Source organism: Hippopotamus amphibius, chromosome 9, assembly GCF_030028045.1.
Source record: "Hippopotamus amphibius kiboko isolate mHipAmp2 chromosome 9, mHipAmp2.hap2, whole genome shotgun sequence".
Taxonomy (NCBI): domain Eukaryota; kingdom Metazoa; phylum Chordata; class Mammalia; order Artiodactyla; family Hippopotamidae; genus Hippopotamus; species Hippopotamus amphibius.
Window position 1 is genome coordinate 100,295,659 of NC_080194.1, and position 22,089 is coordinate 100,317,747.

Here is a 22,089-nt window from a genome sequence, read left to right on the forward strand (position 1 = left end):
TCCAATTCTCTTATCTTTAAAAACAATAAGAATCAAGCATGCCATCCTATGAATACTGAATAGCAAGTGCAGAAGTTGAGCTGTAGCTATAGGGATTTGAAGCAATTAGTTTGACGGGACACCAGTGAATAAAATCCTTAAAATAAATTTGTCTATTTCCAGATTGCCTTTTGTTTCATATAAAATGAAATCCAAAATGCCCTGTTGGTAGCATCCCAAACTCCTTAGACTGTCAGCTGAGCTCTATAAGAAGCAATGCTTTAAACAGGGTCTGTGCAAATTGCTTGGATATGTGCTTATTGCAGTAATTTGGTGTGGGGACTGGCATTACTAGAATTTCATGTAATTCTCTATCTCATAAAAAATCTCAAGTGATACCACCAGAAGCTTATAGAGTTCTGAGAATATTAACTCAGCATGAAATCTGACTCACAAACCGCATCATCTCTACACAGAGTACTATTAAAAATATTAAACCATAATCAATTAATGGAGAACAGCATGCATATTTAAAAGTGCACAATAAGAGCATATTATGGATGTGTGCCCATGTTTAGAGGTATCAAGATCTTTTTTAAACAATATACATAATGTTTTTATTTCTCCTGTTTCCTATATTCCTTTGGGGAAAAATTATACAGGATGATTTCATAATTACCCCCCTAGAGTGTACAGGTTGCTCCTTGAAAGGAGATTATTATTGCATGCCTTGAATGCACTGTGATTCATAAGGCAAAAACGTATGAGTAGCTTCAGCACCAAGGAAATAGAATCATCATCCAGCACTGCTCACAACAGAACATCTTATTGCTTTAATAAAATGGGAAATTATTCACTGTAAAAAGTGCACCAAATAAGGGGGAGAAAGTAATATCTGTGCACTTAGTGGAGCTCATTGGAGAGGAGGAAGCTCCCTTCTGAATCCCTAATTCTATTCAATTTCAAGTCTGAAAGTCATTCTGTAATAAGGTATTAAAGAGCTATAGCTAGATGAGGGTGAGCTACAAAAATTAAAGGACTTTCTTCTTCACAGTGCCTTAGTCATTCTGATGTACAATGTAGAGCTCTGATGTACTAAAGGATTCCCTAGTGGCCTGAGGGAGTTAATGCACTCTTTTACCTATTACTAGGAAGTGACTAAGGCACTGGAGAGAATCTGGTTCATTGTTTAATATATTGTACCCAAAGATTACACCTAGTCTTGCTAATATTACAACGTGACTTACTTAAATGATGATCCTCTGTGCTTCAGGAAAGTTCTTGAGTGGATATATAACAAGTGATTAAAATTTATTTATTAAATTATTTTTTATAAAAGATGTAGACTGAGTTTGGGCAATTTTATAGATGACGTAAAACCTCAGAGGTAATATTTTCCCTGGATAAGAGCACATATGCCTGGAACCAAGACAAGAATCTAGAACTACTTGTTACTTGGGAGAGGGATGCACTTAGGGGCACTGCTGCCTTACATCCTATGGGTTAGCAAGACCTCTTTTGGTTGAGTTTTTTGTAGAACATTCTCATTCATACAGTTTCTGAATTTGTTCCCAAGAAAGGATGTCACTGCATATAGTTAATATTATAATATGCTTTTGGCCCCTTCTAACATCAACCCAAAGGAAACAAAGTGGTAAATAACCATAGGTGGACTCCATTTCTAACATAGATGGCCTTGTCTGGCTTTAGGTGAGAGAACAAAAATATTAATCTTTTTCTCTCACTTTCTTTTCTCTTAATCTTTCTTCACACATTCAATGAAGTTAGGTAAGCCAGACTGAGAAAGAGAGCCCTTCTTTAGCTGCATCTCAGATACAGGCACAGATTTCTAACTAAACAAGCTGCAAACATTTTTATCCTACAAGCAGTTACTGGATTTAACTTCTCTTCAAATTTGCATGTCCTGTCATCCAAATTGCCCAACATCCCCACCAGTCTCACCCCTAAACACATACAGTACAAGCAAGCACACACACCACTGCCTCCAGGTGGTAATTGCATGCAGGGAGGACTACAGGCACTGTTTAAATATTAACCATGTTTTAATAGATGGCATTCCTGCACATCCATTATTTGTTTGTTTCTGTTGTGGTTGTTTCTGTTATTCGCAAAAGAAATAAGAAAACATTTGTATCATCTTTTTATAACAGTCTACTACAGAGTAAGGTACAAAAGAACACTTCTGGAAACAGCAGAAGCCAGGCCTGCACCACTGAATTCCTCATCCAGTGGTAACCATTATATCAACAGCTGGAAATTAAGAACAAGAATATACAGTTTGGAGGACGTAGTACAGAATTAAAGTTTGCTTCTGTATTTGGTACCAATATAATAAATATATAACAAAGGTGCACTTGTTCTAAAAATTAAACAGAAATATTCTGGTTGGTTAGATACTGCACTTTCAGTACTGCACATCACCTAATTATTATTCTTTTTTACAAAAAAAGGTAAGTTATGCAATGTTCAATAAGACGAAAACCAATAGTACACGCAAACCTGATTGCAGAAAAAGAGGAAAGAAACCAACAAAAAGCTAGAATAGTCACTTTCCAAAACAGCCCCTCCTCCTCTTGCACAACCAAAGAACGTAGCCAGTTCTGTGAGGCAATTTCAGCACCAGACCCGGCTGGATAGCTCCCGGGTCCTCTGTGAATCCTGAAAATGCCACAAGTCAAAGGTGTACAGATGGAGAGCAGGGCAAGGATTAAAGCAGTAGAATCTTTCTTTCTTTCTCTCTTTCTCTCTTTCTTTTTCTTCCTTCCTTCCTTTCTTTCTTTCTTTTTTTTTTTTTTTGTCTTTCTGTCTTTCTTTTTTAAAACTCATTTAAAGATTTTTAATGAACATACGCTCGGCCAGCGAGGGACATTTCAAAAAGTAAATTAAAATGCCTGGTCCTGGAAAAGAGAATGGTTAACTAAAGGTGAAAAGATGGCTGACTGGAGAGCGTTACCTGTCATAAACGTTTTTCTGGGACAGTCTCTGTGGCCTCTTGTAGTCCTGGTGCTTAATGTTTACGTTTTCTTTATAATATACTATTGCCTGAGCCCGGCTGAAGGTGGAAATGGGGAAGGGAGGGAAGCTGAAGGAAAGGTGGGAGTGAAGGGGAAGAAAGGTAACTGAACCTTAACTTGACAGCTATGTACAACACACCGGGCCCCCTCCACTCCCTTTGCTCCATGGGTCAATGCCTTTTACATATATGGTAGCTTGTGCGGTTTCTCCTCCATATTGTGGGGGCGCAGGGTGGAGAGGGAAGACGCATCCTTCATGGACAATGAGAAATTATGTGATCTGTCATGCGCTTGGATCGTGTTATTAATATTATAATAATTACTATAAATATTAATAATAAAGTATTATTATCAGCGTTATTTCTTCTTCCGAGACTTTCCTCGCCCAATATTTACAAATACCGCACAGTGCCTCGGCGGAGGAGAAAAAGAGTAGGGGGAGGACAAATAAGGAAAGAAGGAAGAGGAAAGGGAGGGCACAGGAAAGTGGAAGAGGAAGGCCAGAGGGAAAAAAGCAAGGATGGCAAAGATGCTGGAAACGAGGAAGGGAGTGGAGAGGGGCTAGACAATCAGGACAGTACCACCGTTTGCAAAAGGCCCTCGCCAGCTGGGTCCAGACAGGAGGAGGCTGTGTGTGCTCCTTGCGGACTGGGGGCCGGTGGTGGAGGCGGAGGGGCACAGGGACCCTGGCACGGGAGGCCAGGGGAAGAAGATGAAGAAGCGTTGGGTGGGGCGCAGAAGGCAGAGTCCCGGACCTGCCTCTCCAGCCGGGTTTCTTTTGCTTGGGTTGAGGCCTGGCCGCCCTCGGGTTGGGGCAGCCCCCTGCCGCCGCGGTTGCCACTGCAGTGATCCCGCTCATATTCCTCCTGAGCCCTCTGCATCTTCCGTTTCTTCATCCTACGCTTGTGGAGGTGGAAGGTGGAGAGGGACAGCACGATAAGGCAGAAGATGAGGGTGACCAGGACAATAAGCACCAGCGTGGAGGAGAAGGACTGGAAGAGCTGCTGTCCCACCTGCGTGATGCAGGTGCCGCCGCCGCCGCCTGCGCCCGGGCCACGGGCGCTCGCGTTGCCGCTGCCGCTGGCGTTGGGGGAAGCAAAGGTCCGGTTGAGGAGACACGGCGGCAGCGCCAGCCTCAGCTCTTTGGGCGCCCTGGCACTCATCGGCGCTGGGCTGGGAGGGGCCGGGCCCACCAGACTTCCTCTTTTGGGCACGCGGTTCCCACCAGCCAAGAAGAGGATGGAGCCCGCGCCACCCAAAACTACTCCCTGATGTGGGAGGGGATGTGCGCGCTAGCGAAGGACTGAGGCAAGCAAGCCGGCCAGGGAACGAGCGGTGCCCGGGAGATCCTCTCCAGCCCCGCCTCGAACGCGTGTCCGCGCGCCCTTTTCCTTTGCCAAGGCACCAGGCTGCAAAGAGAACAGGCTTAGTTAGGATACCGGCCGCTGCCCAGGGGAGCGCAGAGAACCGGAATGATCACCGCCGCTGCAAAGCGGCGCTCTGAGCACACTGCCTCAGCTGGGCGCTGCCGATCTTCTCCGCAGCCCGCGGACCCCAGCCCGCCCGCCCGTTCCTGGCCGCGCATCAAAGCCTCCAGTTCCGCGCTCGCGCCACTTTGCGGGGAAGAGGGTCGACGCCGGCACCGCAGAGATGCCGATTACTCAGCAGATAAAGCAGCCTCCCCGCGTCCTCCACAACTTTCTAATTGCAGCAGACGCGCAACCACCTTGGAACGCGGTGCCTGCTTCCCAGAGCGCCGACTCTCTTCTTTCCTGCGCCCTCTCAATGGATGTCTTCGCCTGGATCCTACCTTCCCAGCACCCACCCCGGGCCGCCGAGCCGGCTCCGGGTACGCAATCCTCCCTTCCCTTCCCTCCCCCTCCAGACTCTCCCTCCCTGGACGTTGTCAGACCCCTTAGGTCCCATTCCCATGGGGGTAACCCTGGGGCCACATCCCACTCCTCCTCTGTCTGCAGCCGCGGCTGACGGGCAGGATCGCGCCCCATCATTTCTCCAGCCTTCTTCCCTGGTCCCTCCTCACCGAACGAAAAAAAAAAAAATTGCTGAAGCACCTTTCTCAGCTAAAGCACATATCTGCAAATGCCCTCCCTTCTCATCTCTCTGTGCTGTCCTGCTTCTTTCTAAGGGTGCTGGAAATGAAAGGGGGAGGGTTCCCGCCTGCAAAGTTTGGGGAACGGACCTTCTCTGGGGCCTTCCCAGACCCAGCCCGAGGGCCCCGAGCCTCTTTCCCGAGGACCAGAGCCAGGCAGCCCATAGCGCGCAGCGGAGCCCCTGGCCGCTCTAAGAGGCAGCTGCAAACTGTTGCACTGCGGAGCAGCAAGGCGGCGCGCAAACCCGGGCCGGGGCAGGGGCGGGGGCCGAAGCTACGGCCGGGGGTGCCTGCGCAGGCCGCCGGGGCTGTCCTACCCACTCGCGCCCGGCCGCCCGCAGCCTTAGCCGCATCGCGTCCCTTACCTGGGGCCGCCGGCTGGCTGCACCAAGGAAGCCCCGCCGCGCGGCTGCAGTGGCGGCTGCAGAAGGCGCGGAGTGAAGGGGCCGGAGAACGAGCCGCGCTGCCGCTGCCGCCGCCGCCGCCGCCGCCGCCGCCGCTTCGGGGAGCTCAGCTCGCAGCCTATTGCCAGAGAGGCCGGTGACGTCAGGCAGCCACCGCTAGGGCTCCAAGCCACCCCTCGGGCCCCCACCCCACCCCACCCCACCCTCTTACCCTAACACCTCGTCCTGGCAGAGCCAGCCTGCCACGCACGTTCCCAGTTCCCTGCTGTTCCCCTGCCAGGGGCTGAGGAATAACCCCGCCTCCACCCTGTGAGCAACCCACCTTCCGCACCCCTCTGCTTAGCAAGGGCTGAAGCTTCACTTCTCCTGGCTGCCCGATTCCTCACCCTCCGCCCTTTCCCACGTGTTCCCAGCACACATTTTTACACTCTAGAGATCCATCTCCCCTCAGGGCACACAATAGATTTTCTCCCTCTGCTGACGAGCATCTTCCCCTCCTCCAATCCCGTCTATGCTGGCCTGGCGCTGAACAGAAACTGCGTGCAGGAGAGGGGCATTTCTGAACACAAGTATGGCAGAACCTGACATACAAACCTGAACACGTATTAAATATCAAACAATCCAAAATGAACCGTTTTCCTCTCCAGTAAGATCAGTGTCTAACTTGTCTTTCACTCCACCCGGCACAGGATCCTCCTCTCTTCCCTTGTACACTCATCTCTAGGCCCAAGACCCACTTAGTGTATTAAATACTCCTTCTGTTCTGACAATCTAGACACTCATGAGCACACAAAGCACACAAAATGCTTCTAAGGCAGGAAGATGAAAATCACTCAGAGTGCAGAAATGAAACCCTATGAAAATTCCAAGCATTGTGCCTCTTACAAATTACCCCTTCATTGGCCCTAGCACTTGTTAAGTGTGTGGTGCCTTTCTGTACTATTAACAATTGCCTTTCAGCATAATGATAGGACTTCCTGAAAGATTCTCATTAGCCTGTCTAAGTCTAGACTAATCAACTATTGGTTTAGAATCCTTGGGATAATATGAATAGTGCATTTGATTACAGTAGCCAACTTCAAAATATTCTCGTATTTATACTGTAGGAAACAGCAGTTTCAAAGATATTTATGGTCTTTTAAGGCATTTGGATGTCTTATTAAATGTGCATTTCCTTCTTCCCTTACTGTTTTGTTTTCTTCCTATCTTTGAGTCCAACACAGTGCCTGTACGATACTCACTTGCTGTATTGAGTGCTGCAGTATACATTGCTGCTTTTTCTGCTATGCCTCAGAATTGAGAGAGAAAAGCAATGACTGATGCTCACTTATCTGCTTGTATTTGCAAGTAGAGGGTTTTGTATGAAAGATGGTTTGACATGGGGGGGAGTAAAAAGTTGTCTGTAATCTGGGGGTCCCTTCTTCTTAGCCTGTGTTCCTATCTAGTCCTACTCCAACTTCTCCTTTTCCTCTCCTTGCCCATGACTTATATACAGAGAAAGAAATACATCATTTCTCCCCCATATCCTTTCATTTGTTTGAATAAAAGTCATCAACTTTTTCTTCATAATCGTTTCAACTAAAAAAAAGTATCTCTACTTAAGCTAATGGTGCAGTACATGCTGAATGATGCATGGTTTCTTGACAGCACGAATTAATGCCTTTGGCTGTCAGAGTCATACAGTTAATGATGGCAATGACCCCAATGCTGGTTTAGCTTTCTTGCCTGGAATGAGGACACCTAATGCCCTGTGAAAGCCACCTACGACATTTGCACACTCTGACTTTGATGGACTCAAGGGCTAGAAGGCAAGCCTTGTTTTCAATGTGATCGCTAAGTGAGATTTCACCATTGATCCTTGACATGCAATGCCCCATTTTTGCACACTTTCTTTGCTCCTGAAAAGTTGAGTCTAATCCACATTTTGTAAAGCAAATTCAATTTTGAATACTCCAAAAAAGAGATCTGGCTATTTAAGAGATGCTGTAGAAAAACTGTCTTGTAAAGCAAAGAATGTTTACATAATTAAAATTAACTCTCACTGGCCTGTTTTCTAAACTTGAAAAAATGAGTTGTCAGGTTTTCCCGATGAGAAGTGTATGTACCTTTACAGTATGTTTTAATGGGATTACACTATGTATATAATGGGATTCCTTTTGCACACCAAGCTACTAGGGCATGTGATTTGGCTGCCATTGTTCTTATTCTTTTGTTATAAATGATAACCATCTGTTATACCACAAGTGCTAAAAGTGTCTGCAGCATTTTACACAACCTATGAAAAGACAAGGTCTTGCCTTGGAGAATTTACAATCTGCAGCAGATGAATGTGATCCACAAGACAATGGTATTTAACTGGAAATGATTTAGGTAGATTAAAGACATCAATTTTCAGGTCAAAAGCCCAGCACACATTTTTTCCTTTCTCCTTCAAGAAGAATAGTCTGTAGATTTATAATTTGTTCTTACCCCGAGAATGAATGTGCTAAACAGATAGATGTGGATATCACTGGGAAGTATGACTCAAGCCAAGAACACCAGTGGCAGCAAACATGTACACCTTTTGGGCTGCAAGAATTGATCCCCCTGAGTTGCTATATGATTTTGGCATGTCTGGCACAATGGCAAGACTTCTTCCTGACAACATGTTGCCACTGTTTTGCCATCAAATTTCTCAGGTCACACTTGCAAAAGTGGAGGACCAAGAAGCTCTGGAACTCCCATAATCTCCTTTTGTGATGGGAAGGCTCCTCTGGACTCAGGCACATTCCAAATATTCAGCAACATATAATATTTGCTCTCAAGTTTGATGAGGCATCTCCATCTAACTTAAGAGAGAAGTGCCACATGGGCACCTCATACATCAATCTGAGAAAGCGCTAGGTCAATAATTACAACGACAACAAGTTCTGTTATTATTATTTGCAAAATGCCTACTATGTACCCAGTAATAACATTAAACCTCAACATAATTCTGCAAAGTTATTTTTTGCCAAAATACACATGTATTTATTTATTCATTCATTCATTCATTTACTTATTTTGCTCAACAAAAATCTTTGAGTACCTGCTGTATGTCAGGTGGGGAAACTAAAGCGCAGAGTAGCTAAAGACCATGCCCAAGTCACCTAATAGTAAATATATTGCTGGGATCAAACCCAAGCAAACTGATTCTAAAGTTGGTATCCTTTTCATCACTAGTGATTTCTCAATCTCTCTCTCTGTCTCTCACACACACACCCCACACACATATCTCTATTTCTAACTCTATTACAGTTTTATCTCTATTTCTATCTACTTCTGATTGGAGGAGTGTAAGCAAGTAAAACTAGAGAAAAACAGAGCTGTTTTGTTGAAGCAGAGGAGGCCCCATCACTGGGGTCCTCCCCTCTCTCCAGTAGCAGTCCACAAGATACTCCACACCATCCCTTGGACTGAGCAGAGTCCAGTTTGGAAACCCTTCTACTGCACTAGGTTACCTAAGCAGGTTATTCTAGACCACAGTGCAGCATAATACATGCCAGGATCCTCTTAGATTTACAGGGACTTTTCCAGAGGCTGTTAGTGATCTTAACATTTATCTCGACTACTCTGGTCCCTGCATACATACAGAGATATGCTTCATATGTTGTCACGTTGCTGTGAAATCAACTACTGGCCCAGCCAGCAACTGATTAGTAAACAAGGTGCTGAATTAAGCTCTTGACCTTATTCAAGTTATCTAGTTTTTTCCTGATTCATTCTTCTCATCTGTAAGATGAGAGTAGTATCTTCATTTCAGTGTTTATTTTAAGCACTGAGCAAAAATAATCATTCAGCAAATGGTAGCTCTTTATACTGTAAAGCTATTACTAAGATTAGTATTTTAATCCTGGAAGCATTATACTGTTCTGGACATCAAAATTTTTATAAGTCTGAGTATGTTTATGGGAGGATAACTATAAGGGTGAAGGGACTGGAAACAGTGATAGATGATGAAAGGTTCAAGGAACTGGGACTATGAATCCTAGCGATGGGAAGACATGGAGGATGCATCATAGAATCTTCAGACGTTTAGAGCATCATCAATAGAAGATGAATTTATTCTGCTCTAGGCACTCAAGAGAGAACTGAAATATAGTGCAATAGATATATGGTAGGAAGTACATTTCAATTCACTATTTCATAACTAAAAAGGTTTTTTTTCTAACTATGTAACAGGTTATCATCTAAACCAGCAGTCTTCAAACTGGGGGACTCATATCCCTGGGAGTACAGTAAGATTTTTCCAGGGGAGTATGGGTATATATAGTTTTAAAGGAATCATTTCCCAAATTCTCAAACTCTATGTATACTTTTTCCCAAAATGTATCTATCTCAGGTTAAAATTTATCCTTTGTCCCCTCTCCTTGTATTTCTCCTGCTTTACAAAGGAAAAACCTATGTTTATGCATTACTCAGGGTGTAAAAACCTTTGGGGAACCAACAAAGGAATACCTTGAGGGTGTATAACTCCTGAGGTAGTGACAGCAAAACAAAAAGACCATCTGCAAAAAATATTGATGGGACAGGGCCTTATTTCATCCAGGTGGCAGACTCATTTTAAGGTTCTATGTCTATGTATATATCAATTTATCTTAGAATTAGAATTTAGAAGTGAAATGGTTGTCACAGGGGTACGAGTAGTTCAGTTTAATTAAATTGAAAAATTAATTCAGATTTTTTTCTCACAGAAAGTAAGCCTGATTCGTCTATTTGGATTGATAACCTGAACTGCATTTGCCTGATAGTATAGAAGACATATTAGACAAACTGAATGAACTAAATCTATCAATCCAGATGTTTTGACAAAATATATTTAAAGTACATATGTGATATGGAATATGCCAGCAATTACATTCTTTGTAACTGTTAAATTATGATTAAAAAGTTTTAGATGTCAAATTAAAATATGCAAAAGTGTCTATGATTTTCCAAAATTCTTTTAGGGAGTATTCAGACCAAAAAAAAAAAACATTGAATATTTCTATTCCAAAGTGTCCATCGCCTGTGACACCATCTAGAATGGCTCAAACACAAAATAGATGCATTAGGGGTGTCATACAGGAGATGTCTTCCTAAAGTAGGAGTTTAAACCAGGTGGCTTCTCTAATTTTAAGAAGGTTTGAGAGCTTACACATCTTTATCTACTCATCAGGTCATTTCTAATCTCAAGCTGCATAAGTATACGCTTTATCCTTTTGTAACTCATAATAAAAGCATTTTCCATTCAAGTCTGAGACCCACTTAAATCTTGGTATTTGTACAGAAAGTCAAGATTCCTCTTGCTACATTATCCTTGACTGGGAAACCCATTCCTTCAGAGAATATTAGTTGTGGGCCTACCATGTGCCTCAAATTGTGCTAGGTGCTCAGTACATCAGTGACCAAAAAAAGGCCTCTGTAATCAGGAACTTACATTCTAGTTACACACATGATCACGTTTTAGTTATCTATCCAAAGGTAAAGAATGTTTAATATTCCTCTTTTTTTTTCTAATAATTTTAAAACAAATATGTGTGTCAAAGAGCAGAAGAGTGTAAACTAAGCAGACTGATGGATGTGAAACTAAGAGGCTGATGGGTTAGGACTAGCCAATGTCAAATAATTCTTAAGATCTTTGTGACCAACAGCTCCTAGAAAATGAGCATTCTGGATCATGACCAGAAACCCACTGGCATGTGCTTCTTTCAATTGCTGCAGGCTGTGAATCTGCCTTTTATGAGAAAGATAAACAAAATATTTCCACCATGCACGAAAAGATATGCCTAAACCAGGTTTTCTCGATTTTAGCAGTACTGGCCAGAGAATTCTTTGTTGGGAGAGGTTGTCTTAGGCATTACAGACTGTCGGGGTAAGCAGAATTCTAAAGATGATTCCCCCATGATTAAGTCCCCTGATTATTCAATCAAAAACTAATCTAAGTACTGCTGTGAAGAGATTTTTGTAGATGCAATTAAACTCCCACAGAGTTGACCTTAAAATATAGATTACTCAGATAGGCCTAATCTGGTTAAGTAAACCCTTTACAAGAAAAGAGTTTTCTCTGGCTGGTAGCAGAAAAGGAAGTCATATATTCAAAGGTCAAGGGGGATTCAACATGCTGTTGTTGACTTAGAAGATGGCAGGGACATGAACAAACTGATGTGGATGCCCTTGGGGATCTGAGGATGTCTGACATCCAGCAAGGAAATGGGGACATCAAGGGACTTACAGCTGCAAAGGTCTGAATTCTGCCAACAACCTGAATGATCTTAGAAATGGATTCTTCCACAGAGATTCCATAGAAGAGCCCAGCTTAGCCAACAGCTTGATTTCAGCCCTGTGAGACTCTAAGTAGGGAACCTGCTTGATCACCCCTCCCAATCCCCTTTAGACTTCTAACTTACAGAGCAGTGAGACTATACATGAGTGTTGTATTAAGATGCTGTGTTATGCAGCAATAGAAAACTAATACATATGTTTAACAGTGTTCCAGGTCTCTTCCTACTAGATGCCCTCAGTACCCCTCCCCAGCTGTAACAATCAAGAATATCTCTAGACATTGCCAAATGTCATGGGGATGAGGGTCAACTACTGGCCTAGACATACAACTTCTCTCTGGACAGTTAGGAAACAATGGTTCAAAGACATCTTGAGCCCGACCCATATTTTATGAAAATTTCAATTACTGTTTTCTTTGAGTTATTGAATTTGACCAAGAGAGAATCTGATATAGAATGAGGAATTCTGTACTAAATCAATCTGTAACAAATTCAAAAAACATTAGATCCCAGAGATCAATCAAGAGTATTTGGAGGAAAATAAACAGTGCCAACAAAAATTGTTATCTTTCCTGGTAAATGAAGGTTCATGCAAAGAAAGGGGAAGTGATCTTGCTGGATTTGAGCATAGCTTTGGACTTTGTTTTCTATAACACTAAAGATCACAGCAAGAGAGAAGCACTTGGCTTGGGTCACAGATCTGTTGGTGGGTACACAATGCTCAATGCTCTGGAAGATTCTGATGAAACACATGATAGTAAACAACTTATTCCACATTGTGGGTGGCTGTCTCAATTCCTCATGTTTCTCTCCTCCTTATGAAGCAAACTTTACTGTATTTATTTTGAGAATCAAAAAAGAAAGCCAAATGGCCCCATGGTTTTCAACCTTATACTTTTTTGTTCATTGTCGATATATAATTTTATGCTTGAAAAAGCAAACAAATGAAGCAATGTGAATATAGCTTTAAAGAAGCCTGGCAGTTATCAACACTACAGTGTGATTGACTAGGAAAGAAACATGAGACAGCTTAGATTTCTTCCTGTACTCTGTTACCTTTCCTCTACATCAGTTGCTGTCTACTATGTTCTTATTACTGTAATAACAGAATATTTGGGGAGTATACAAAGCAATAATGAAGCAGTAGAAGGAGCATGTTGCAGAGGCATACTTGATGTAATCAAATGAATCTGGTGTTTTTTCATTTGTTTCACTGGACCTTTCCATATTGTCTAGAAATATCTTCTCTGCTACTGAATGAAAATTTGGTAGGTATAATGACTTTTTGAATCACTTTTAGTTAAAAGACACTCCTACATCCTTTTAAATCAGACCACAATGTCAATTCAGTAATTAGAATATCTAGTCTAAGATACATACAAAAATTTAAAAACTGGTTAATTATATATTTTCTCTTTCCTCACAGCTTGCATTTATTTAAAAATGAAAGCCTAGAACCATAAAATGTAGTATCTGGCCTCTTCTGTTTCTCTGGCTTGTATTTCTCCTCTTTTTCCTTACTACCCATCCCTAGATTGCTAGTTTCTTTCATCTCTGGGGTCAAAGCAAAGGGGAAGGAAAATGGTAAAGGAATAGAAAAATTTTACTTAGACTGTTTCTGTGCCAAAAAGCCTTACCACTCCTGGATCTTGATAGGTGTCCAGGTTGACTCAAGATGGAGAATCTTCTCCTTGACCTGTTGACATTCAGCCCTTTGTTCAGTTGTCACTGGTGACTATTTCCTCACTTCCGGAATCTATTCAGGTTTTGCCACTTAATCCTAATGGAAAACTCCAGGAAAGAGTCTTCAACACCCATCCAAGAACTCTCCCACCCGAGGAGTAAAGGGGCTGGATATTTATACACCAGTTGCACTTCATTTCCTGCAGGCCATCATTTTCCAAGCTTCAGGTAAGTATCCCAGCAGCGTGTTAGCATCAACTACAGGAGTCCTTCCCAGTACATTAAAACTGACATCATGGGGGAATGCCCCCATTTCAAAATCCTCTGTATCCAGTCTTATAGTCCTCCCTGCTGGGCTGCTACCCTCAAAATCCAATTTCAGTTCTCCTGATTCTGCTGGGACACATTAGCCAAGTCTTATAGCTCTTTTGAGATGATTCCTTTCTTTTCCTGAAGCAGGGAAAGTATTTTTCCAGAGTTCAAGCCAAGTTTTTATCCTAGTTAGTGTCCTAGAATCTGTTAGTGGGGTAGAGGTAAACCTTGAAGAAGATAAGTATCATCTCACGAAGAGTCTGCCTCATGATTTCTCTGCAATGAGAAAATCTTTTATCCTATAATAATGGGGAGTGAACCATTTCTGTAGGCCCAGGGGTTCAGGAGAATCTGCAAATTCAAGGTTTTCAAGAACATTTTACCCAATTATCCCCATCTCCATTCTCAGAACCATACTTTTCCCCTATCAAGGCCCCAATTTTAGCATAAGAGTGTTGCCAGGGCTGAGAATTAAGTCTTTGCAATTCTACCTCTTCCACTCAGGTCACACCCAATATTCTGCTGTATCTGCCCTCTAGCTAGAGGAAATATGGTCTTTTCAAATGCTGTATTTGTGGCCCTCTGGGATTCACATTGAGAATCCTTTGAGGGTTGTTGAATTGAGGCTGTCATTTTTTTTTCCCTTCAGTGCTGCTATGGTAATTAGCAGTAACCAATTCCACAGCCCTCATAATTACCATTGCCACTGTATCTAGAAAATGCTGGGATACTATATGAGCTTATACTCCATTCCAATTCACCACAGATGAGAATATTTATAATTATGATGCTAAGCTAGCCAAGGATTATCATCACCTCTATATCACCACCAGAAACGGGGCCCTTTTTGTGATTTGGTTGGTGAGTTCCAGAATCCTTTCAAAAGGGTGTTCTTCCTTGGACCTCCTCTAGTGCCAATTGCCTTAGTTTGAGCTCCTCCAAAAGTAGACCCTGAGGTGAGGGTTTGACTGCTGGTAGTTTATCTGGGGGTTGCAGAGAACACCAGCAGGATAATGAAGGAAGAGGAAACAACCAGTGAAGAGCACAGCACAAAGCCAGCTGCCACTAGAATTTATTCATGTCCACAGAAATGTTTTGGGAAATGGTGTCAGACACATACCTCCCTTAGAAACAAGGGAACTGTGGTATTTGTAGTTATACAAATACACATCTCTCTCACACTTCAAGTCAATCTTGTCCTAACACTGCTCTAAGGAGGAATTAATTCCCTGATTCTTCTGGTTTACTTCACCCCCAGGCAGAGTGGCCCCCTCCAGTTCTAGAAAAATCCTTAGGGCTGGAGTTACTAGGAGCACACTGAAATGGAAGGGCCTATGGGATATGTATGAAGCGCTGGCGGTGGCATATCTGCGTCTCCGTGTGGCCTAATCCATTCCATCAGAAACGCTCATGTACCTTTGTCAGATGAGATCGAGAAACACAGATTGATGAGATCAAGAATCACAGATTAATGAGATCTGAGCAACCCTCCCCTGGTTCTACCACCAAAGCGGTCTGTCAGACTTTTGTCTTCTGGATTTCTGGCCTGAAAATCAGACCCAAGCAAACAGAGCCCACCTTCGCACCAACTTTTGCAGTAACATATACATCTAGCTCTCCAAAGGGCCACAGAGAAGGACACCCCCACTAGGCTGAGGCAAAGGAGGGGAGGGGTAAAGTCATTTAACACAGCAATATCCAGTGCCTAGGAAATCTTTTCACCCATCTTCCCACCTCTCCCTATTATGACCCCTTTTTACATCTTAGATATGGTTAAGGGGCCAAGGATCATGAAGGTGGTTATTGAATATTTCTATTATAGATTATCACAGATAAATATGAAGGTTGGTCTCACATTTTCTTTGGTATTTGGTATCTTCTAACTCCACCAGTCAGTAGACATGAAGGCAGGAGGAATTCTAGTCTAATATTCTATTACAGTAGCAGCTGAGATTATAGCCTCAACCAACACTTCTCTCGGAAGAGTCTTTGGAGCTAACAGAGTATGTGGAAATTTTTCTAAGTGGTTTCACAAAAGATGGTGATGAGGGTGGGAGGGGTCTTGGGGTGCACTAATATTTACCAAATATCAGGCACTTTACATGTGTTTGCTTTCCATCTTTACAGCAACTCTGCATCTAGGTTTGACCAATCCCACTTGTGTGGTGGCACTGGGCTTAAGTCTTGTCCGAAGCATGTATCCTGTTAGAAACTGGCTAGGCCCGGACTGATATACTTGACTTGTCTGCCCCCAAAGCCCACAATCATTCCATTATACTAGAGAGAGATCACAAACTCTAAATGCTTCCAGCGACCAGGAATAGAAAATAAAATATGTGTTATATGCAAGTGCATATATAGTAGGATATAAGAGAGTAAAAGCAGCTAACCAGGGAGAGCATATCCCTCTGCTGACCTTGACTGTGAGCTGGAGCTTATCCATGAGCCCCTAGTTTGCTGATTCAGACCAACTTCAGTAGCAGACTTGAAACCAGACAAACTTAGGGTATAGACCCCAGCTCAGCTACCACTAATTCTGAAAATTTTAATGAATCATTTAATCTCTGTGAGCCTCAGTTTCTACCTCTGTAACATGGGGAGAACAAACTCCTCCTTTATAGTATAAAGTCAGCTTTTAAAACATATCCGGAAACTTCCTAGCACACAGAAGGTACTGGGCAAATGGAAATTCTTAGTCTCCTATGCATAGTAGGATACTAGTCCAGCCTCCCTTTCCTTTCTCCAAAACTTCTTCTCCATTCTTAATGATTTTACAGCACAGAAAAGAGAAGTAGATGATGGGAACACCCAAAATACTTAAGGGATCTACACAGACCTTATGAATTATTTGAAATTATAGAGGCATGATATCAGGACTGGTGACCTAAAATCAATCTTCACCTGACTTCAGTGCTGAAAGGTCAGAGGAATGCCATGTAGAGGAAGAGAGATAGCCACTGCACATTCAGGTCTGATGCGTTAAAGAGAACCGGAAGCCATTGATTCATGTTATTGGAAACACAAGTATATTTTCTTTCAAATAAGTTTGTGATCATTAAGATCACAAATATCAAAAAATATCAGAAAAAGAAATATCAAAATATATCTTCAAGAAATATCAAAAAAAGTATGTCAAATATCAAAAAAGGATAGATATGCTAAAAAAGTCTTAAATTATATCATTTTTGCATCACAGAATACATTTTGGCATGATTATGTTGATTTACAGAGATCTTTCAGGTGTAATACTTTTATTCTTAGGAATTTGATTAGATAATCCAAAGAAAGTTATTTTTCTCCTTCTTTAATGAAAAGAAAAAAAGAAAACTCTTGGGATTATAATGATATCAGATCTCACAAGAACACCACTTGCTCTTAAGATCTGAGTTTTCCACCAGGGGCACTGAAACTTAATACACTGTAATCCATTATTTAAATCAGGTATTATGTGAACAGGAGCTCATTTGTTCCTCAGAACATTAACATAATTCAAAATTATCTCCACATCTGTCACTCTTTGCTAACAATAGCAGACTGCCATTAAGTTCTCCTCCACCATCTAGTTCACTAGTAGCCAAACTTAAAGAGAATTAAGAGAGCTGATGTCTTTCCCAGACTCGTAGTAAGTTGTCACTTAAAGAGTGACAGGCCAGGAACCCTCTTTATCTGTAATAAAGAGAGGAGACAGGGAGAGAGATAGAGCAGAAGAGTCTGTGCATCCTAATGACCTGATGCCCTGGAACACCTCATTTATAACTTTTACCACATTCCTAAAATTACTCACCAATGTGTACAACTCCTTCATTGGACAGCAAGGTCCTGGAAGGAAGGAATCATGCTTGATTCCTCTTCTGTACTGTCTAGAATAGACGCATCATAAATAAAAGCCTCATACGTACACATTTCCATTAATAGCTTTTAGCTCCCTTCCAAAAGTTGTGCATATGACAAGCTGAGCAGATGGATTTGAATTTTGCTTCTTCCATGTCCTCCGGTTCATCCTTCTGTGGAGGGGATGAGGAGGATCCACACCATGGAAAGAGGAAGCAGTAACAGGAGGCAGAGGCAGAGGTACCTCCCAAAGAGCAGGGGTGGAAGTATATCGTTTTTAAAGCACTTTCTGATGTGTCCTCATTACACACCCCAGAGAAAGAGCTCTAAAGAAAGAGCTGACGGCAAAGAAGACAGCAGCAGAAAAGGGAAAGTGGACAAATAGTCACTGAACAACTACTATAACATATATGGAACTTGCAAACATGATCCCATTTAATTGTTGGCAGCACCCCTATGGGTTAGAGAATTATGTCCATTTTATAGATGAAGAAAATAAAAGGTTAAATAATTTGATCAAGGGCACACAGCTACTAAGTGATTAAGTCAGGATTCAAACCCAAGTCTGCCGGTCTGCAAAGCCTGCTCTTTCCATTAATTCACAGGATATATCCTCCACAGGTCCAGGCCCCTGAACCCAGGAGTGGTTACACCTGGCTTGGTTCCTTCAGCCCTAACAGCCAGGAGATTCAAGTATTAGAAAAAGCAGAGCAGGTGTGGCCTGGAGCACTTAGTCACTATGACCCAAAAGGTTAACTTGCTCTTTGCCGAGCCTATGGCTACTGTGTTCTCAATGATCCAGCACCCAACAGGCGAGCTATAGTCAGTTTTTTATACAATGCATAAAAGTTGTGTATTATTTGTTTCTGTACTATTAAAATGTATTAACTGTTCTACCAAGACATATAATTTACTTCTGTTTATTTGAAAGCCAATTGTCAAAAACAAAACTCACAAAGAATTTACTTCCACCTCTTTCTTCCAGGCAGGGCTTTAGCTCTGTCTGAGACATCGAGTGAGGCCATTCTTAAGCCTGAGATTTTCTTCTTACACAGTTTATCCTCTCTAAAGATTTGGCAAAGGAAGCTGTCCTCAGAGAATTTGCAGCCTGGAGCTGGAGGCCTGCCTATTCCTGGCTTGTTTCATGTGAAGAACAGAAACTCCGAACACCACCCAAGAGAGGAAATGGGATCCCAGGGAATTCAAAGGTGACTCCTGGCTGAGACCTGCCAGGGTCTTGCTCTCATACTACACTTCCTCCTACAAGAAACCTCTCTTAACAATCTCATTAAGGGCATCAGTGCTTTGAAGCATTCTTTAACATAACCTTCCTGTGGGCTGCATAATCCCAGAGGGCAGAATTGGGACCAGTCAGAGGCCACTTTTGATTCAACACAAAACCGCCTTAGAGGACTGGGGCAGGGAGGGTGGGGGGGATTCGAGGGGGGGGGCGTCAAGGAAGGGAGGGAATATGGGGATATGTGTATAAAAACAGTTGATTGAACCTGGTGTACCCCCAAAAAAATAAAATAAAATAAAAAAAAATAAAAAAAAATGTTGTAAGAAGCCCCCTATTAATAAATAAAGTAAATGTCTTTTAAAAAAAATAAATAAAAAAAAAAAAAAAAAAAAAAAACCTAGCTCTCAAATAATTATTGTTGAATGGGGAAGTAGTTGAATTGGCAGAGATCTGAGATTGAACTCTTTTAACTTCTAAAGTCAAAGTTAAAATTCCATGATTTAAAAATTTTAACGGTAACCAGTCGCTTTGCAAGGCCTAAGGGAAAGGGACATAGGAGAGCGAAGTTTCAGTGATTGAACATTCTAGAGGGCTGCGACTTAATGGTTCTCTTGGTGCAAAATCCTGTAAAGTACAGCATGATCCTGGGTGCCTAAAAGAAGGTTTGCAGAGGGTCAGAACCCAAATGGGCTTCAAGGGGAACAACTTAAGAGAGAAGGAGCTGTATGTTGGATGTCACTGAAGAATCAGTTACCATGACCTCAGTTCTGATTCTCTAACTCAGAAAGTAAGAGACAAGCCCATCCCACCACCACTCCCTGAAAATGAAGCAAATCTCTGTTGGTAGAATAACAGATTATAAATCACTAAAGCCAGAGCTGAGGCAGACTCAAAATCAGAGGCTTGTAGAACAAAGTCGGGGGAGTTTAGGAGTGAGCAGGCAGCATGATGAAGGTATGGAGCAAGCCTGGTCTAGGCTGAATCTCTTGGACACTGGATTCTCACTATAACCTCTGTGCTCTGCCCAACCTTGAGGTAGCAGGCCCACTTAACACCAGAGATAATGACCACCTGCCCCTCGACTTTGCAGAGGTTCAGTCCTACTGAATAGCTGCCTGCAAAGGTGCTATAACCTGATCATACTCTCTTCCTCCCTTGAATTTAACATCTCCCAGAGATATCTGCTGATATCAAGATAGGAAGGTATGTGACAACTTTGTGGAAGGTTTTCAATGTCTAAATGTCAAGTCTACTTTCCCTGTCACTTGATCTCTCTGCCTCCTTTTTGATTTAACATGACACTGTGGTGTTCATTCTGTCTGATCTTCAGCAAAAGCAGAAGGCTTTAGAAGAGGCATAGGCTTTGGGATCTGATAAACCTGGGTCTGAAATATGTCTTTGCCACTTAACCAACTGTGGAAACATGGATTTAGTTTTTAAACTCTCTGAGACTCAACCTTAAATGTGTTCATCTACAAAATGGGAATCGTAGTAAGTCCTCAGAAGGGCTCAGAATTGAGATCAATGAGAATTCCAGGGGAGAGGTTGTGTGAGATCCCTAGAGATGCTCAGGAAATGTTCATTCTCTGTCTCTCCCCTTTTTCCGTGCTCCTGTAGACTACACCATGTCCTTTAAGAAGCCAGATCTCTCCAACAAGGTGTGACACTTTGAAAATAGATCACATTGTCAATGATGGCTATGTGATCTACATAAAATAAAGCATGTTCTGCCAATGAAAGAAAGAGGTGAGGCTGTACTTGTTCCCCTTCTAATTTAATCTGCCTGAGTGTCTGAAGGTCTTTGGGAGGTAAGTATTGTTTTCACTCTGACCTTGGTGCAGCGTTCCTGTTGAATGTGTCTCAGTTCCTCCTTTCGAGGTCATGAGGGTGCCTCCCTAACAGATTGAAAGCTCTGTGTTAAGAGAGATTAGTGAGATCTAATAACCAGTAAATACTTGTCTATCCTGGGTGACTGGAGAGTGGGATGCTCTGAGCAGCTTGCTGTCCTGGCTGATAAAGAGCTAACACGTATCTCTGAATTACCAGTTTTAAAGGTAGGACCTATAGCAACACACGATCAGCCCTAACACACAGAGGTGGCTGATAATTTGGGACCTCCCTGGAGGCTGGGGGGTATGGAGCTCACAGGGAAGAGTGGCAACAGCTCCAGCTGCAACAAGAGAATGAGCAGAGCTGTGGCTCACATGCTCCAGAAATGTTTGGACGGCATCTCTGATTCTGATGTATGTACTTGTTACTTGTTTATTCCTCATGAGAATTTAGAAAAAAATCACTTGTTTTAGGCTTTCCTCCATGACATTTAAAAAGTATTTACATATAATGCTCACGTTGACAATTCAGTGAAAAACGACTGCTCACTTCCAGTGGTTCAGTGCAGGCCAGACCTTCCCACCCTGGGCTCCACATGGATGGATCCAGATAGTCAGGAACTAAAGTGCTGCCTTGATATCCAGACAATTTATTTCTTTAGAAGCAACTTTTTTCTTTATATTCTTAAAGAGAATATAAAACATTGTAAGGTATTTTGAAAATACAGCCAAGAGGAACCAAAAAAAAAAAGAGAGAGAGAGAGAGAACAGTATCTGTAATTTACCATTTGGAGATACCCACTACGAATACCTTGAGAGTTTTTCCTAGGTGAAAATAAAGACATGCAGAAATTAAAAAAAAATAGATTCATGAAATATAAACTGCAGTGGTATCTACTTTTTTGCCTTCTCAACAATATGTCATGAACTATGTTAATATTCTTCCTCAACATACATCTTAATAATTACAAAGAATTCCATATACCATAAACCATAGTTTACTCTGTAAACTAGCAACACTCTCATAGCAATGCTATTATTTAAAAAGAGAAAAAGAACACTTTATGGCTAAAATCTTTGTTTACATGCAAGCTTACTTCCACTGGATTAATTCTTGAGAGTAGAATTGAAGACTCAAAGTCATTTTTTAAGAGCTTATATATTGTCAAACTGTTCTCCAAAGATTTAAACCAAAGTATATACTCCACTGGCAGTATAGTGCTATTTATATGTCTGTTCCCAAGAAAGTTGTGAAATTCTTCATGTCAGGGATTGTGGAATTCATCTTTATAGCCTACATCTCTATGTTTTGGGACATTAAGTCACTGGAATATTTGTTGAATGAATGAGTGAATGATTTGATGACACTGTTTAAATGAATATGT

The 22,089-nt window shown here is 42.1% G+C and overlaps 1 protein-coding gene across 1 annotated transcript; it reads right to left on the reverse strand.

Annotated features, from left to right (window-relative positions):
* Positions 1-3,374: 3,374 nt before the first annotated feature.
* C9H11orf87 (chromosome 9 C11orf87 homolog) lies at positions 3,375-5,649 on the reverse strand. The gene is made up of 2 exons (XM_057747285.1): positions 5,490-5,649; positions 3,375-4,423 (listed from the first exon to the last, which is right to left on the reverse strand). Exon 2 carries the CDS (start codon positions 4,175-4,177, stop codon positions 3,584-3,586), a length of 594 nt encoding a protein of 197 aa, XP_057603268.1. The 5' UTR covers positions 4,178-4,423; positions 5,490-5,649; the 3' UTR covers positions 3,375-3,583.
* Positions 5,650-22,089: the final 16,440 nt, after the last annotated feature.

Excerpts from the sequence above, each read along its gene's own strand:
- C9H11orf87 (XM_057747285.1), bottom strand. The coding sequence starts at position 4,177 with ATGAGTGCCAGGGCGCCCAAAGAGCTGAGGCTGGCGCTGCCGCCGTGT.